Source organism: Xenopus laevis, chromosome 7S (genome assembly GCF_017654675.1).
Source record: "Xenopus laevis strain J_2021 chromosome 7S, Xenopus_laevis_v10.1, whole genome shotgun sequence".
NCBI lineage: Eukaryota > Metazoa > Chordata > Amphibia > Anura > Pipidae > Xenopus > Xenopus laevis.
The window spans coordinates 103569718-103583042 of NC_054384.1; the positions used below are offsets into that span (position 1 = coordinate 103569718).

General features: G+C 39.9%; 1 protein-coding gene across 3 annotated transcripts in view; it reads right to left on the bottom strand.

Moving 5' to 3' along the window:
* Nucleotides 1–13325, bottom strand: part of LOC108705384 (liprin-alpha-3-like) — a 95880-nt gene that overhangs the window by 59712 nt on the left and 22843 nt on the right. For all 3 annotated transcript variants that reach the window (XM_041571648.1, XM_041571646.1, XM_041571647.1), the window contains exon 3: nt 1082–1183. In XM_041571648.1, the coding sequence (XP_041427582.1) occupies nt 1082–1183 (102 nt within the window). The remainder of the gene's footprint in view (nt 1–1081; nt 1184–13325) is intronic.

A 13325-nucleotide genomic window follows, 5' to 3' on the forward strand; every position in this document is an offset into this window, starting at 1 on the left:
TTATTACACAGAAAAGGGAAATCATTTTTAAGAATTAAGATTATCTGGATAAAATGGAGTCTCCCTAATTTGGAGCTTTCTGTTTAATGGGTTTCCGGATAACAGATCCAATACCTGTATCAAATTTCTGGATAAAGGATCTCATGTCTGTGTAAGTAAAAGCCATTACAAAAGATCCTACATGGTAGCTGTTGAGAAGCTAAGCTTAGGGGTCGTCACTAATTATCCAGCAAAAAATGAGCTTCCCCTGTAATATAAGCTGATGCTACAGGTTTGCTGATTATTAAATTCTGATGCTAATTGCACTGGTTTCTGTGCTGCCATGTAGTAATTATCTGTATTAATTACTAATCAGCCTTATATTGGGACATATTCTATGTGTACTGTATATTGTGAGTGGGTCCCTAAGCTCAGTAAGATCATGTGCAGTGAATCAGCAGAAAAGAAGATGGGGAGCTACTGGGGCATCTTTGGAGACACTGCTAAAGGGCTGTGGTTGCCTTGGGCTGGTACAGAAGCACAAAACATCATGTACAACATTTCTATCTATTTCTATATTTACACTTTACTTCTCCTTTAAAGGAAATAATATAACTTTTTTACTTCATCCTGTCTGCTCCCAGTGGGGGTCATTTATCAACACTGGGCACATTTGCTCATGGGCAGTAACTCGTGGCAACCAATCAGATTGTTGCATTAATTGTTTTACTTGCAGCTGATTGGTTGCCATGGGTAACTGCCCATGGGCAAATTTGCCCAGTGTTGATAAATGAGCCCTATTGTCTTTCTGAAATTATTCTTAGTTGGGAGTCTGATTCCGGTGAATCCAAGCTGAGCCAGAGGGACTTGCCCCGGTTTCAAAGGCACCCACAATTTGCTACGAATATATATCCAACATATATGTCCCAAGGCTCAATTTATAGTTAAAAAAATAGTTTTTATTGCAGCTTACATTTAAAATGGTACATACTGACCCCGCATGGCCCACGTTACGCGTTTCATACCCTCCGGTACTTAGTCATAGGTTTCTATTGTCTTTCTGCCCTCCAGAAAGTCCTCCTTGTGATGTGAGTTTACTCACCCTAGTGTTGTTCCTCTCAGCCTTGAGCTCGCAAATCTCTTCCTCTCTTTCTAACAACTGCTCCCGGCACAGGTTGAGCTCCTTTGTGAGGGCTGCAAACTCCTGTAAAAAACAAAGAGATTGTGAGCGGAGCAGCGAGAGAACCCAGTGAGAGTGTAAAAGCCTGAAAGAGAAACGCTTACATATTTGTTAATCTGTGGAACGCCCATTTTATTCCCACGAGACAGAGAATTTGGGCTCAGGTAGCTGCACAGGATGGATATTTCTCTTTTTCATACATATATATATATTGGACTTTACAGTGAACGTAATGAATTTTGTTTGTAATAAAAGGTAATTTCTTTACAACGGCAGCACCAAACTGCAAGGTCTGGAGGGAAAGCAGAAGGAGGGGAATATGGGAAAGCTGGGCCAGGAAGGTGAGGAAGGATTTCGGAGCACACAGCCTGCTTTGTGTAACCTGGGTCCCAAGCAGCTCCCCGGAGAGCCTGTGAAAGGTTTGCAGAGACCCCTGCGAGCACAGTGGCTGCTTTGTGCAACCAGGGACATTGGTTATTTCAGCGTTTTCTATTTCATTCTTTTTTTGGCAAGTGTAGGAAAAGGTGACAGAGAGAGAGAGAGAGCGGCTAACACATATATTGATGCTCTGCATTTGCACTTGAACCCTTTAATGGCCAGGCTAGCAAGAAAAGTATTAACAGACTGCAAGCAAAAGGGTTTAAATCGAATGGGGAGGTCGATAATTATTTATTTTAATGAAAGGAAGCTTTATGCTATTCGGCCAATTCCAGCCTATCACAACCATACAAAGCAAACAAAAAACAGCATTAAATAAAACAGCTCATTTGTAAAACCCCGCTTCGTGTAAATAAACCGTTTTCATAATAATATACTTTATTAGTAGTATGTGCCATTGGGTAATTCTAAATAGAAAATTGCCATTTAAAAAAATAAGGGCCGCCCCCTGGGATCGTAGGATTCACTGTACTCACAAACATACCAACAAACCATACATGTTAGGTCACATGAGCCAATTAACAGACAGAGTTGTGTCTTTTGCTTCCACACTTCTTCCTGTTACAGTTAGAGCTGCAGTATTTCTGGTCAGGTGATCTCTTCCTGTTACAGTTAGAGCTGCAGTATTTCTGGTCAGGTGATCTCTGAGGCAGCACACAGACCATCAGGAAATGGTGGTTCAAGGCAAAAAGATGTAAAAGGGCAAGATTTACTTAAATATATAGACCAGTTTGGTAAGATTCTTTAATATGCCACTTAATATGATATAAACTATCTGTTGCTCAAGAATTCATTTTGGGGGTATAGTTTTCCTTTAATGGACAACATAAACGTAGCTACTCCCCGCGGGGCCCGAGTGCAAAAATTCGCAGCAGAAATTCAATTCAAATGCGAACCGCTGGCGGGCCCCGAGGGGATGCGGAGTCCTGCTGCAGTCGCATCTCCCGGTAGTTCCACCACTGATGAACAAAAAAGGACAAGGCATGTGTATATATGATATAGGGATGAGCAGCATTAAGATCAGTGATATTTAGGGTTCAAGCCCCTCGTTGTGTTGCAGTCAGGGGCGCTGCTGCCATGATGCGCGTTGGCAACAAAAAGACGCTACTGGTAACTTTAAGTGCCGCATTTCTGGTCATTAATTCTTCTCTAGCGATGCAGCCCCACTGGACCTGCTCCTGTAATAAACATTGTTGCACCAGTCATCCTGCCAAAATTCTAAAAATATATAGAACAGCCAGACTTATCTTCCTTCTTACCCTATAATACCTTCTGACAGCACTTTCAGAAATATACAGGTCAACAATCAAACATTCATATGAAACTGCATCCTTTTTGGCCTTAAAGGAGAAGGAAAGCTACGGAGGCATTTTATTGCCAATAGATAAGCTGAATTAGTTCAAGCTAGAATGTTATATTTATTCTGTAGAATGTTTACCATACCTGAGTAAAATGCACTAGAAGCTCTCTGTTTAGGATAGCAGCTGCAGTATTAGCTTGGTGTGACATCACTTCCTGTCTGAGTCTCTCCCTGCTCACTTATAGCTCTGGACTCAGATTAGAAGGGAGGAGAAGAGAGGAGCAAACTGAGCATGCTCAACCCCTAGCCCTGGAGGTTTAAGCTGAAAACAGGAAGTCTGATACAGAAGTCCATGTGTACTCAATAGAAGGAAAGAAATGCAGTGTTTCTTTTGACAGAGGACTCAGAGCAGCATTACTTTGAGGATTTACTGGTATATTTAGGTGGACCTTTCTGATAAGGCTTACGTACTTTTAACCTTTCCTTCTCCTTTAAGACTGGGCAGCTCCATTCACTACTTTGGCAGCCAACCCCGTCCCCCCAATTTGGGAATCTGGACTATAGATGTTGTTGTACTACAAAGTCCAGCATCCAGCCAACAGTACACAGCTGACACAGTACAGATGTGCCAATCATTAATCTCCAACCCAATGGAAAAAGGGGTAGGTCAGAATATAACAAGGAAAATTTAAACTCTACCAACTGAATCTAGAAAAGGAGCATGCTGCTATGTAAGCAGTTATATAGAGGCATTTAAGGCTGAAGCCGCCATTTTTTTTCTTTCCAAATTCCCTTTGGAAATTCAGCCTTTGATCTGGGCTTCCCCTCATAATAAAGTTATAGATATAGGAAACCAGTGTATCAGCCATAGTTCCAAAAATAGCTAGGTCAGGGGTCCCCATCCTTTTTACCTGTGACCCACATTCAAATGTAAAAAGATTGTGATTGGCTATATGATAGCCTATATGTGGACTGGCAGCCTAGGTTCTAGTTGGTAGTAAACATGGTTTTTACAACCAAAACCTGCCACAAGCCTGGAATTCAAAAATTAGCACCTGCTTTGAGGCCACTGAGAGCAACATCCAATGGGTTCTGAGCAACATGTTGCCCATGAGTCATTGGTTGGGGATCACTGATCTTGGAGAACAAATAAGAATTCTCCCTAAATCTCCTAGAAACTTAAGTTCAGACTGGGCACCCCACGAGGCTAGTCCCACAGTTTAGAACAACACATGAATGCCACATTTTCACAAAACAAAGTGTCCTTCACAATACAGTTATAGGAGCAAACAAATCTCTGACAAGTATATACAATATGACCGCATCCTTATCCAAGACGTATATGGTCAGCTGGTGACAGGTATAAGAGAGTAGTCAACTGCTGAATCACAATATGTTCCAGGTTCCTTTTTACGGGTTAGGTTTTTTTATACACATGAATTAAGGAATCGGTGATACAGAACTATAGCTAAATGTATTTTTACACAGTCAACTATAATAATATTATCTATTTATGCCACTTATAAAAGAAGTACAGGTATGGGACCTGGGGCTTTCTGGATAATAGATGTAATTTGGAACTTTATACCTTAAATCTAATAGAAAATCATGATGAAAACGTTAAATAAACCCAATGGGCTGGTTTTGCTTCCAATAAGGATTAATTATATCTTAGTTGGGATCGAGTACAAGGTACTGTTTTATTATTACAGAGAAAAGGGAAATCATTTATTTTTTAAAATTTGGATTATTTGGATAAAGTGGAGTCTATGGGTGACGGCCATTCCGTAATTCAGAACTTTCTGGATAATGGGTTTCCGGATAGCGGATCCCATACCAGTACGATAATGAGGAAGCTGGTCTTGATGGTACACACACCGGTAAAGTCTGTGCACCTCTTATCTAGCCTTTTACTTGTTTCACCCCACTTTCTTTGTACTATCTTGCCAGCTACAAACCCCCTAAAGGGGGCACAGAGGGATGGGTGGTATTGGAGCCCCCACGGCCTCACTGGGCAAATCTAAATCTATTAAATCCTGAACTCTTTAATTTCCTATATAAGGGATGCACCAAATCCACTATTTTGGATTCAGCTGACCCCCCGAATCCCGAACCGAATTCTAATTTGCATATGCAAATTAGGGATGGGAAGGGGAGAACATTTTTTACTTCCTTGGTTTGTTTTCCCTCCCGCCCTAAATTTGCTTATGCAAATTAGTATTCAGAATCGGTTAGGCCGGGCAGAAGGATTCGGCCGAATCCAAACTCTGCTGAAAAAGGCTGAAGCCTGGCCGGACCCCGAGCAAGTGTATTGGTGTGTGTAGGTGCATCTCAGGTCATTTTGCCTGGTCATGTGCTTTCAGAAAGAGGCAGCACTTTAGGATGGAACTGCTTTCTGGCAGGCTGTTGTTTCTCCTACTCAATGTAACTGAATGTGTCTCAGTGGGACCTGGATTTTACTATTGAGTGTTGTTCTTAGATCTACCAGGCAGCTGTTATCTTGTGTTAGGGAGCCGCTATCTAGTTACCTTCCCATTGTTCTGTTGTTAGGCTGCTGGTGGGAAAGGGGGAGGATGATATTATTCCAACTTGCAGCCGGGCAGTAAAGAGACTGAATTTATCAGAGCACAAGTCACATGACTGGGGGCACCTGGAAAACTGACAATATGTCTAGCCCTGTTATGTTTTGGTTACACAACAGTAACTTTCACTTTTAAGCTCTCCAGGAAGTATGCACAGTATGTCTTGAGCACAGTGACATCTACAGGCCATTTGTATACACCACAAGTCCCATGTCAGATTTCAAAAATAAATATAAAAAAAATCTGCTTGCTCTTTTGAGAAATGGATTTCAGTGCAGAATTCTGCTGGATCAGCATCATTAACTGATGCATTTTGGAAAAAAAAAAAATTTCCATGACAGTATTCCTTTAAATGATGGCATCAATTTTAGCAAATAAATAGTTACTATGAACACAAGAAACAAGAGTGCAAATGTTTAAGAGAACAGCACAGTTATTGACATAAAACAGAAATTGTGTTATGTGAATCATGCCTGAAATCATGTGATTATAGTGGGTGGTAAGTGTAGCACAATAAACACTAACTGTGCTATTTTAGTCCGATCTTTCTGCCTCCGTGCAGTGAGAGCAGCCATGCTGCTTGCTGCATCATCCCGACCATAGACGTCACTTCTTCGAGCGTCTGGACGGATTCAGTAATCCCTATTCCAATTACCTTCCCTGCCTGCAGTGATCACGTCATTCTGTTCTATGGAAAATGAATCAGTGCACATCCTACCACACATGAATGAGATAGTTGGTGTTGGTGCCAGGCTAATATTTCCACTTCTACAAAAATAACCTGATAAAACCCCCTGTACACACAAAGACTGAATGCACAGGTAAAGAGAGCTTGTTTTTTCTTTTTTAACTTTCTGCAATTTTTTAAAGTAATTGTTCGGTGTAAAAATAAAAACTGAGTAAATAGGCTGTGCAAAATAAAAAATGTTTTCAATACAGTTAGTTAGCCAAAAATGTAATGTATAAAGGCTGGAGTGACTGGATGTGTAACATAATAGCCAGAACACTACTTCCTGCTTTTCAGCTCTCTTGGTTTCCACTGATTGGTTACCAGGCAGTAACCAATCAGTGACTTGAGGGGGGGCACATGGGTCGTAACTGTTGCTTTTGAATCTGAGCTGAATGCTGAGGATCAATTGCAAACTCACTGAACAGTTATGTCCCATGTGGCTCCCCTTATAGTCACTGACTAACACAGAGTTAGAGAGCTGAAAAGCAGGAAGTAGTGTTCTGGCTATTATGTTACACATCCAGTCACTCCAGCCTTTATACATTACATTTTGCCTAACTGACTGTATTAGATACATTTTTTATTTTGCACAGTATTTTACCCAGTTTTTATTTTTACACTGAACTGTTCCTTTAAGAAATGAAAAATAAAAGCGGAAGATGGAAACTTTGAATATTGTATTAACACAAGGAATACTTTAAAGGGATAAAATAGCTTTATAACAATTTGAACACCCCCTGCCTTGTCAATACCCTTTCTCCTGTGATACAGCTGCCCCTGTGGATTAGAATATTCCAATATAGAACCAGCTTCTGCTGTCGACTCTTTCCCTCTGTAACTGCTTCATCATCCCTGAATGGACTGATTCTGCTGCTCACAGTGTCAGTCACTTCTCTGATATCTCACTCTGGGTTCTGTGCAGCTTTCATCTCTCTATTTACTCTGGAATATCAATCTTTCAATATCATATAAACTCAGATACCACACATAGAAATGTACAAGGAACGTCTATAGCCTCCCCAATTTACGTTGTACCCAGCCCTGTCTTTATCTGGTGACTTCACTGTCTCTTGGCAGCCACTCCTTATCCTTTCAGACTGCTGTTGACCAGAAAGCTGGACACATTGAATGGAAAATGGCACAGCCTGATATGACATATGACAAGGTATATCTAGGGTTGCCACTAGGCCAGTAATTTACCAGCCAAGCCAGGAAAACACTTGCGAGGGCCGTGGCCGATATTACAAAGTATATTTGTAATACCCCAAAGTGCAGCCCCTGGTCCTCCCCCGATCCGCCCCATCCCACCCCTTAAAGGATACGTAAACCTTTAAAATAAGTGAATGTAAAATTGATGAGAGTGCTATTCTAAGCACTTTTGTAACTTACATTCATTATTTATTCATTTTTCATTCCAAGATATTAAAGGATACCTGTACTGTTAATATAAATTCATTTTGTTCCAACAGCGCCACCTGCTGGTCATTTTCCGATCAGTCTGACCACCAAGTAGTCAAGGAAGTTGTCAGGAGAGACAAAGAGGCTGCTCTGATGTTCTTCTATTTATTGAAGGTTTCTAATTTTTTTCCTAAGCAGAAAAACATCAGAGCAGCCTCTTTCTTTCTCCTGACAACTTCCTTGACTACTTGGTGGTCAGACTGGTGGGAAACTGACCAGCAGGTGGTGATGTTGTAACAAAATTCATTCATAATAACAGTACATGTATCTCTTAATATCTTGGAATAAAAACAAAATAAATAAATAATGAATGTACATTGAAAAAGTGCTTAAGCCCCTCATCCAGTAACAACTCACCAGTCTCTTGATCTTCATCCTTCCCAAAGACATCTGGTGATGTCATCGCCCAGCACCATTATTATCTCACCCCTTTATGTCACTGCGCCGCCTCCTGGTGTGTCACCGCCCCCACTGGCCGGTAAGAATATTTTAAAAAGGTAGCAACAATAGGTATATCTAAATTCCATCTCTAGCAAAATTTAGTTCTCACTGTGTATAATAAGGCTTTCAGATTCTGTTAACATTGCAACATGAAATGAGATCTGTCTTACTAGCCTTGATATCTCAGGATGTGTGCTGTTCTGGTTCTCTGACTCTGTTATTATTCACTGGGTAAACTTAATGCCAGTCCTGATAAAACTCAGTTTAAAACGGGGTTCTTTCATCCTTGAATTCCTGCTAATGTCCTGCTAAGGTCCACGTTATGTTCACTGGATGCCTTAATTGAACCCAGATTCTACTTGTATAAAGGTGGCCATACATTAGAAGAAAAGAGGTTCTGCCTAAATATTGGGAAGGGGTTTGTTACAGTGAGAGCTGTGAAGATGTGGAATTCTCCCCCTGAATCAGGGGTACAGGCTGATACATTAGATAGGTATAAGAAGGGGTTGGATGGTGTTTAGCAAGTGAGGGAATACAGGGATATGGGAGATAGCTCATAGTACAAGTTGATCCAGGGACTGGTCCAATTGTCATTTTGGAGTCAGGAATTAATTTTTTCCCCCTCTGAAGCAAATTGGAGAGGCTAAAGATGGGTTTTTTGCCTTCCTCTGGATCAACTGGCAGTTTGATCCAAAAAGTTGAACTTGAAGGACGTGTATCTTATTTCAACCTAATTTACTAAAGTTTATGTATGTATTTCAGGCCAGAAATCTGCCTAAAATCGATTGGGCGGGTTTGATTTTGGTTAGTTGATGCGGTCCTTCAACCTGTTGGTGCCCATTTCCTTCATTATAGTCCGCCAAGGAGCGGATCTTATCAGATTCCAGGACTGCTCAGTTAACGAAGAACTGAAAACCTCATCACATTTATTATACGTCTGATCAGCATCTGCATATGTTTGGTTTACATTCTTAAAGCCTCAATTTCATACTGCAGTGCCTTAATACCTCGTGTAATGTCCTTAAATACAGATATGCGCTATCTGAGAGGTTTAACACACACATCTCTTACCATCTAGTAACTACATCCCCATTCACATCTAAAAGACTCAGATCAGGCATGGTCAGGAAACGGAGGAAATTAGGCTAAAAGAAGTCCCCCTTGTACAGACCCCCCTTTTTTATTTAATATGAAGACTATCACACATATAATATTTTGTTTTGTGTTTTCTTTGGCACCCAAGTCATTATAGGTGCTCACAGGCTAGTTCCGGATGGGGCGAAATCTGCCTGCTGAAATTTGCCTGCTGAAATTCGCCTGCTGAAATCTGACTGCTGAAATCCGCCTGCTGAAATTTGCCTGCTGAAATCCTCCTGCTGAAATCCGCCTGCTGAAAATCCTCCTGCTAAAAATCCACCTGCTGAAATCCGCCTGCTCTAATCTGCCTGCTGTAATCCGCCTGCAGAAATCCGCAGGCCAATCTGAGCCCACGATGGCTAGCCATGTCCTCTCCTTGTTTCATGTCCAGAAGCCTTGTGTCGACTCCTGTGTGAACTCACTCGACAGAGTCTTGTGTTTTTTTTGTCGAAATCCGTGATCGTGTGAGCGTCGGAGCCGACAAAAGGCTTCCAAATGCAAAACAAGAAGAGGACGCTGCTATCGGCCATGGGCTGAAATCAGCCTGCATATTTCAGAATCCTGATTTTGGCCCCGTCTGTCCCTAACCATAAAGAGGGTTCTGCGCACTCATCTTTTTAAAGTAAAGTAAGGATTTTTTAAACAAACTAGGACACATGATAAACTTAACGCAGCCAATATTTGCAAGATATTTCAGCACCTGAACTGTTGCCCTAGATTTTGAGACAATTTCAAATTAATTATAGAGATATGGCTTACTGCGCAAGAGATTTATTCCAGACACTATTATTTATACTATCAACTTTGTGTCTACAATAGCTGAGATTCTTTCTTAAAGAGAAATCGCTAGCATGTACAGAAAATCCAATGCTGGTAATCCATTGAGTAAACACAACCAGTATCCACCAGTATTACTTTCTCAGCCAGGTTTCAGGAGGTGCGAAAAGGGACCTGACCAAAATGCTAGTTATGAATGAAAGCTTAAACTTGCCAGTTTGTGGTCTTTTTGAACAGCAATGTCCATACTCTACACCAAGGGGCACATTTACCTAGGGTCGAATATCGAGGGTTAATTAACCCTCGATATTCGACCGTCGAAGTAAAATCCTTCGACTTCGAATATCGAAGTCAAAGGATTTACCGCTATTCCTACTATCGAACGATCGAAGGAATAATCGTTTGATCGAACGATTAAATCCTTTGAATCGAACGATTCAAAGGATTTTAATCCATCGATCGAAGGATATTCCTTCGATCAGAAAATTGTTAGGAAGCCTATGGGGACCTTCCCCATAGGCTAACATTGGCCTCGGTAGGTTTTAGGTGGCGAACTAGGGGGTCGAAGAATTTTTTAAAAAGACAGTACTTCGACTATCAAATGGTCGAATAGTCGAATGATTTTTAGTTCGAATCGTTCGATTCGAAGTCCAAGGTCGAAGTAGCCCATTTGATGGTTGAAGTAGCCATTTTCGACCATTCGAAATTCAAACTATTTTTCCTCTATTCTTTCACTCGAGGTAAGTAAATGGGCCCCTAAGTGTCATAGCATGGTTACTGTGCTTATCAATCAGAAGAACTCGGCTGGTAGGCTCAAACAATGCTTGTAGCCATGGTAGCCATGACTCACCTCAATGAGGAAGCCACGTTCTCTCGTGATGTGCGTTCAGACCCGATACCCGTGGGTGTGACCAAAAGTGACATTAAGGGGCAGATTTATCAAGGGTTGAGTTGAAAATTTTAATTTTTAAATTCAAATTTCGAGTTTATTTTAGTGTAATTCGACTAGGTAATAATTTTGAAATTTATCTTGTACTGTCCTTTTAAGAATTCAAATTCAACTGAGTCATTTGGTGGACTTTTGAGAACAAAACTCAAATTGATCAAATGTGATTCGAATTTGATTAGAATTTGCAGCTCGATCCTATTCACCCGTTTTTAAAAAAGAATTCGATTTTTTTTTTTAAATAAAATTTGATTGGTCATTTTTTTTTTTTCGAATTTCGAGTTTATGGGAAATTCGACCCTTGATAAATCTGCCCCTAAGAGGCACATTTGTCAAGGGTCGAATTTATGTGAGTTTTTTAAAACTCCCATAAACTCCCATAAATTCAAAATTTGACTAGTCAAAATTTATTATTAAAATTACATTTTTTATACAAATTTAAACGACCTGAAAATTCGATTTGAATTCGATCTCAGAAAAAAACTTGGATGTCAGGAAGGCTGCAAATATCTCTAAATTGATTCCTGCACCTCCTCCATTGACTTAAACAGTAATTTGGTAGGTTTTAGGTGGCGAATAGTCGAATTCGAATTCTTAAAGGGCATCAGTATGATAAATCTCGAAAATCAAATTCAAATTTTTTAAAAAAATTCAAATCAAATTTGGATAACTCCCTAGTCGAATTTGACAGTTTTGATCATAAAAAAATGTGTGGTCTGGGTTCACATACCAAAGACCTACAAGATATAGCAGGTAGTTACATATCCCACAAGCAGGGGGAGTGAAAGAACTGCTTATTTAAAATAAAAGAACGTTTACTTTAAATGAATGTAAGACAAATCATTACGCGTTTTGTGCACTGGGCTCTTAGTCATAGGCTTACGATCGCACATGAACCGCGAACACAATAGAAGTAAATTTTAAAGGGATATGAATCAGTTAATAGAATTCTGCACTGAAATCCATTTCTCAAAAGAGCAAACAGATTTTTTTATATTCAATTTTGAAATCTGACATGGGGCTAGACATTTTGTCATTTTCCCAGCTGCCCCCAGTTATGTGACTTGTGCTCTGATAAACTTCAATCACTATTTATTGTTGTACTGCAAGTTGGAGTGATATCACTCCCACCCCCCCCAGCAGCCAAACAAAAGAACAATGGGAAGGTAACCAGATAACAGCTCCCTAACACAAGATAACAGCTGCCTGGAAGATCAACACTCAATTGTAAAAATCCATGTCCCACTGAGACACATTCAGTTACATTTAGAAAGAAAAACAGCAGCCTGCCAGAAAGCATTTCTCTCCTAAAGTGCAGGCACAAGTCACATGACCAGGGGCAGCTGGGAAATTGACAAAATGTCTAGCCCCATGTCAGATTTCAAAATTGAATATAAAAAAAAATCTGTTTGATCTTTTGAGAAATGGATTTCAGTGCAGAATTCTGCTGGAGCAGCACTATTAACTGATGCGTTTTTAAAAAAACATGTTTTCCGATGACAGGATCCCTTTAAGGTGCAAATTGACACACTTACCAGTAATAAAAGAGCCAGCATACATTCTGCTATTTTACAATCCCTCTACTCATTAAGAGATTTCATTTGCAATTGTGGAACAGGACTTTTGGGTTCTCTTCACTGGAAGCGCAAGCAAAAAAGCCTGCCATTGTATGCACCGGCCGGAAGCCTTATCTTTCCTATATGCTGCATATTCAGCTCTAGGGTGAATCGGAAGGAACGGCAGCTATTTATAGTGTACCCTGGTATGAAGTCCTGCTACTCACACTAAACCGCTCATCTCTCCACTGGAAACACATTTGCTACATACATTAATGCACAATTACAGTATAATGATGCCACAATTGTCTGTGTCGCTCTGCAAGATGTTGCTTCAAAAATCGCTAAATTTAACAGAAAAATAGAGAGCCGGGAAAGAGATAAACTAGAGTTTTAAAATGAACATTTTCTCCCTGCCTCAAATACTCAAATAACCAAATAAAACATTTTAGGAGGCAAAATAGAGGATATATATATATATATATATATATATATATATATATATATATATATATATATATATATATATATATATATCCAGAAACCTTTTATCCAGAAAGCTCTGAATTATGGAAAGGCCTTCTCCCGTAGACTCCATTATAATCAAATAATCCTTTTTCTCTGTAATAATAAAACAGTAGCTTGTAGTTGATCCCAACTAAGATATAATTAATCCTTATTGGAAGCAAAACTAGTCTATTGGGTTTATTTAATATTTATATGATTTTCTAGTAGACTTAAAGGAGAAGTAAAGCTTAACTAAAGAAGTAGCTAGAAATATTGTACATTATGTTTTGTGCT